Consider the following 5,752-nt stretch of genomic DNA (forward strand, 5'->3'; position numbering starts at 1 on the left):
CCTGCAGCTGCTAATCATTATCACATAGTTACCTGTATGTCATTAGGCCCCTTCTTAAGCCGCCATCTCAGATAACCCAATAATGCTTATTCTCTGGGTTATAATGAACCGGAAAATTTCCTTTATCTTGTTGTAGGCTTCAATTTATCCAATGGCAACCAAAGCTGTTAAGCTTCCGATTACCTGCAACTGGGTCCCATCCATTGTTACAGAGAGCAAACTGTCCGAGTTTGTAAAGTCTGGCCATCTGCCCAAGAAGGATGTCATGTCTTATCGCGCTCCTGACCCGTCTGAAGAGAAACCTCAACCCAAGGAAGGGGAAGTGATCATTTTCACCGATCACATGAGCCGGGGATTTGCTCCTCCCGGTTCAAAATTCTTTAGAGACGTTTTGCACTTCTTTGACTTAAGACCTCAAGACATCGGGCCCAATTCGGTGTCAAATATCTGCAACTTTTAAGTTTTCTGTGAGGTCTACCTTGGAGAAGAACCCAACCTACTTTTGTTCATGGAGTTGTTCTATTTGAACCGACAGAATGAACGCGCCAACGGACCCAGTCTAGAACTTGGTGGCATCTCGATTCAGCGACGAAGAGACTGCCTTTTCCCTTATGCTGAACTGCCGAGTCATCCAAAGGACTGGAACCAAACGTGGTTCTACTGCCAGGACACTTCTCCGGCTGGTGAAAACCCGCTGCCCGGCTTCCGTGCATTGCGCCTTGAACCTACTCACCCGCTGCTGGATAAGTTGACAGCTACTGAACGTCTGCCACTCACCCCCAAAATCAAGAAGATAAAAGCTCTTTTAGGGAACGGCTTAGATGGCATTGACCTGGTCCGAGTCTGGGTTGCTTGGAGAATAATTCCGTTAAGCCGCCGCCCCGGCTTAATGTGCAATTATTCAGGCGAGAAAGATGACCCTCAGCGTCATAGCCCTGACGACTTACCAGATGACGTGGTGGAAGCTACAACTCAGTCCTTGTTGAAGGTGGGCACAGTGAATAGTAATGCCTTCGGCTTACTACCTTTTTGCCAGAAGAACCCGGCCCCTGCAGTAAGTTTCCAGCCGCCGGGTTATTATTATCTCTTTTTTTATCATGTTAGGCTGTATTCTTATGCATAACCCGTTATAACCTTTTACAGGCAAATGATAACTTCTGGAAAACCCAATATGATCATGAGGCAACCAAGAAAGCCAGGGCGGCCAAGAGAGCCGAAAAGAAAACCACCAAGCCCACCACCTCAAGGAAGAGGAAGCCAAGCGCCTCTGAGATGTTTCAGCTTGTTGATACTGATGACAATGAGGAAGAGGTAACCTTTGAATTTCCCTTTCTCCTTTATCACTACCTTACTGATACTAACCTTCTCTCAGGAAGACACGGGCAACAGCCAACCCGTCGAGGAAGAGGTAATTATAATCTCCTCCGACTCCGAGCTTCAGCCGCGTCAGAAAATTCGAAGAGTAACCCGGAAAGTAAGATTTTCACATCCTTTGGCTTACCAAGATCCTGACTTTCTTTTGAAGCGACAGATTTATGAGAGCCGGAGGCAGACCCGGACCAGCAAAGACGCGGAACTCTCCTCCGGCTTACCTGATGTGACCCGGAAACGCCAGGCTGAGGTTACCTCCGATTCACACCTTCTTTTTCCTTTGGCGGGTTTTCATTCGTTATCCTCTCAATTCTTCTGACTCCAATTATCAGGATATTTCACCTTCCTCTGGTGAGCCTATGCAGTCCAACATGCCAGCCTTCAAAACTGCTCCCGGGTAATATAAACTTGTTGTACCTTATGCCTTTATTTTACTCATACTTTTCGTATTTAACCTGTCTACTTTCTCCGCAGTGTGCAAGTAAAGCCCAGCAAAAGGGCAAAAAAGAATAAGCCGTCCCAAGAGCCGGTTGTGACTGAACCAGAGCTGGGCACAACTGCTCCTGATGCCCCTGCTCATGAGCCGCCGCCTCAACCATCTCATGACGCTCCTATATCTTCCTCTGACCCGCCTACTGAGCAAATCTTCAACAAGTCTGGTAACCCGGAGGCTCCTAGCCCCGCCAAAGCAAGTGATCCGGAAGTTGAGATCCTCAAAACTTAGTTTGTTGAACCGGCACAGCCATCTGTACTTGCCAAGTGTTCTAAAGAGGAGTTGGTAGAACGTCGAAAGGCCAAGCTGGACGTCACTGACTATACTCATTTGAATATTGGAGAGATCGTCTCCAGCTATATCAATCAAGTACATAGCAGCCGTGACCTGGAAATTGACATGGTGAAGCAGATACAGCAGAAATCTGAGGTATGACTTATGCTAGCTTTCTTTAACCATACTTACTGTACCAGCCCCCAAGTCTATTGCTTATAAGTAAATATGCTGTAGACTTGTGAAAATTGCCTAGCACTGCTTATCCGGCTTAGGAAAAAGACTTTTAACCCGATAACACTTGCGATACACATTAGCTCCCAAGTGCTAAACATCTTTGCTTGCAAAGTGTTTGGGACTTTAATTTCCATGAACCGGAGTAGTAATTGAAAATTCTTCAGGATACATTAGCCCCCAAGTGCCAAATACCTTTGCTTGCAAAGTGCTTGGGACTTAACACTATTTACCGTAATCTTGAGTGTTATCTGGTGCAATGCAGGTCATGATAAGTCAATTTGAATCGAAAATTGTTGACCTGAAGAACCGCGTGGCAGCCCAGGAGACTGAAACTCAAAAGGCTAACTCCAAATTTGAATTCAGCGTCTCTGAACAAGAGAAGCTGAAGCAAAATTTTGAATCGGAGAAGAAAATTTGGGCTAATGAAAAGGCCGCACTGGTGACTCGGGCCGAGACAGCAGAGGCATCGCTAGCGGAAGCAACGGCCGAACTGTCCGACTTAAAGCGCCAGATATCTCGAATGGTCTCAGCAATCTTTGGTGAGTGACTTACTCAAATCTTAAACACTGCAAAACTCCTTGAATGACCATTTCGGTTGTTTCCTCTGACTCATCTTATGCTTAATAACGCAGGCCCCAGGAGCACAAATCTCAAGCAGAACATGGTGATCAAGCTGAAGGCAGTTTATACTCTGGTGGAACAGCTCTACACCGGGTCACAACGTGCCCTGGCCGTTGTGTCTTTATCAAATGATGTTCCGTATCTCCTGCAAGATGTGCTGAAGCGGCTTGCTGTGCTACCTCAGCGGATCCAAGAGTTAAGACGAGCATATGCAAGAGCCGGAGCTATAGCCGCATTGAGCCGGGCCAAGGCGTGGCTTCCAGAACTAGACCCTGCTGATATTGCTCTTGGGTATCCAAGTTTAAAGGAAGATGGCACCGTGTTTAATGATAAAGATTTCACCGCCTGTGTGAAAGATATACGTCCGGTGGCTACTCTTATTGGGAACGACACTGACCTCTCCAAGTGTCAGCCGGGTTATGACAAGGAGAATCGGAGAATCCCCACGCCGCATTATGACGACGTCAGCTTGATCCCTCCAACCCGTAAGCACACCTTTGCTCCTGAAGTCGACCCAACCGGTTTAATAGATGATGAAGCTGAGTTTGAGGCTTTGAGTGGCATTGACTGGGCCTCATCATCCTTCCAGGACAAAGCAGCCGGCGGAGAGGCGGAGAAGGATAACCCGGAGGCTTCAAATCAACCCCAAGAGTAGATTATCAGGCGCCACCTGCTTATGTAGTTGTAGAAAAACAATGCCGCATCATTCAGACTCGGAGAGTCTTGTAATAGAGTAAAAAATACCTTGAGTTTTGCTATGACTTTGCGTATGCTTATGGCCTTTAGTACTTGCATAAGCTGCCGTCACTATATACTTTATATGAATCTGTTATGCCCGTTGCAGAAATACCTTGCATTGCCCTGTAGTGCTTACGGCTGTTTTTCCGGCTTATATAAACCAACCCCTGAGGGCAAACTTAACTCCTGAAAATTGGCACATACAAGTTCACCTGGTTCTTAACAACCTGATGTAACTAATATTAATTCTGGAAGATTGTAATGTATTCCACTGTACCTTCAAGAGGGTCACAAGATATCTAATGTTGGCACTTGTAAAATATGATGAACAAAATTCAAGGGTTTTTGATTCGAATACGATCAGTGACCCGTTCCAAAGGGGTTGAGCTAAGATTCAGATACGATCTGTTAGCCCCCAGTGGCTGTGGCGATGCCGATCAAGTGGGTATCGACAGCTATGTTCTCTTTGGTTCGAATACGGCCTATGTTTGAACAGGAAGCCCCCAAGTGACCATAAGAGTTGTTTAATGACGCTGATTCGAATACGATCCATGTCAGACCCAAAAGGAGTTAAGCTATGATTCAGATATGATCAAGAAGCCCCCAAGTGGGTTTGGCAGTATGCCGATCAAGTGAGTATCAACAGCTATGTTCTCTTTGGTTCGAATACGACCTATGTTTGAATAGGAAGCCCCCAAGTGATCACGGCTAGATTCAGATATGATCATAAGCCGGACCAAAGGAAAGCCGGATTCAGATATGATCCGCTTCTCCTTGGTCATCTCCACCACCTGACAAGGAAAACACATAAACCTTTTTGGGAGTGGAAAAAAGGACAGAGGTCCCGCTTTATTGCTTTATATAATATACATAGTATAAGTATATACACATTAGAGCCGATGGCTCAAGTATAATAAGGCCGAAGATGAGCGATATTCCACGGCCGACGGGTCTCCTCCTCCGACTTACGTGAGTCTTTGTGTTCCCGAACGTTGATAAGGTAGTATGATCCATTGTTCAGATTCTTGCTGACCACAAAGGGTCCTTCCCAAGGAGGGGATAGCTTGTGCATGTTAGATTGATCCTGGATGAGTCGGAGCACTAAGTCGCCTTCCTGAAAGGTTCTGGACTTAACCTGGCGGCTGTGGTAGCGGCGCAGGTCTTGCTGGTAAATCACCGAACGGGCTATTGCCAAGTCTCGCTCTTCATCCAACAGGTCAAGTGCATCTTGCCGATCTTTTTCATTGTCCTCCTCAACATAAGCCGCCACACGGGGTGAATCATGACGGATGTCACTTGGCAGGACCGCCTCTGCTCCATACACCATAAAGAAAGGCGTGTAACCCGTAGATCTATTAGGTGTAGTATTGATGCTCCAGAGTACAGAAGGTAACTCCTCCACCCAACAACCCGGCGTCCGCTGTAAGGGGACCAAGAGCCGGTGCTTGATACCCTTCAAGATTTCTTGATTGGCTCGTTCTGCTTGACCATTTGATTGAGGGTGAGCTACAGCTGAAACGTCAAGCTGAATATGCTCTCGTTGGCAGAACTCTTCCATAGCTCCTTTGGAAAGGTTAGTACCATTATTAGTTATGATGCTGTGTGGAAAACCAAAGCGAAAAATCACCTTTTTCATAAACTGGACTGCGGTGGCTGCATCACACTTACTCACTGGCTCCGCCTCCACCCACTTTGTGAACTTGTCAACCGCCACCAAGAGGTGAGTCTTTTTATCCTTAGATCTTTTGAAAGGCCCGACCATATCAAGCCCCCAGACTGTAAATGGCCAGGTAATTGGAATCATCCTCAATTCTTGAGCCGGCACATGGGCTCGTCGTGAGAATTTCTGACATCCGTCACATTTACTGACCAGGTCTTCTGCATCAACATGAGCTGACAGCCAATAGAACCCATGACGGAAAGCTTTGGCCACAAGAGATTTTGAGCCGGCGTGATGACCACAATCGCCTTCATGAATCTCACGAAGGATCTCCTGACCCTCTGCAGGTGACATGCAAT

The 5,752-nt window shown here is 46.7% G+C and overlaps 1 protein-coding gene across 1 annotated transcript; it reads left to right on the top strand.

Annotated features, from left to right (window-relative positions):
• The first annotated feature begins 2,894 nt into the window (after window positions 1-2,894).
• Window positions 2,895-3,650, top strand: LOC147966544 (uncharacterized). Its single transcript, XM_087530866.1, has 2 exons — window positions 2,895-2,913; window positions 3,007-3,650. Exons 1-2 carry the CDS (start codon window positions 2,895-2,897, stop codon window positions 3,648-3,650), a joined length of 663 nt encoding a protein of 220 aa, XP_087386992.1.
• Window positions 3,651-5,752: the final 2,102 nt, after the last annotated feature.

The sequence above is a fragment of the Triticum urartu genome, chromosome 6A (genome assembly GCF_056163025.1).
Source record: "Triticum urartu cultivar PI428250 chromosome 6A, HENAU_Tu73, whole genome shotgun sequence".
Classification (NCBI taxonomy): domain Eukaryota; kingdom Viridiplantae; phylum Streptophyta; class Magnoliopsida; order Poales; family Poaceae; genus Triticum; species Triticum urartu.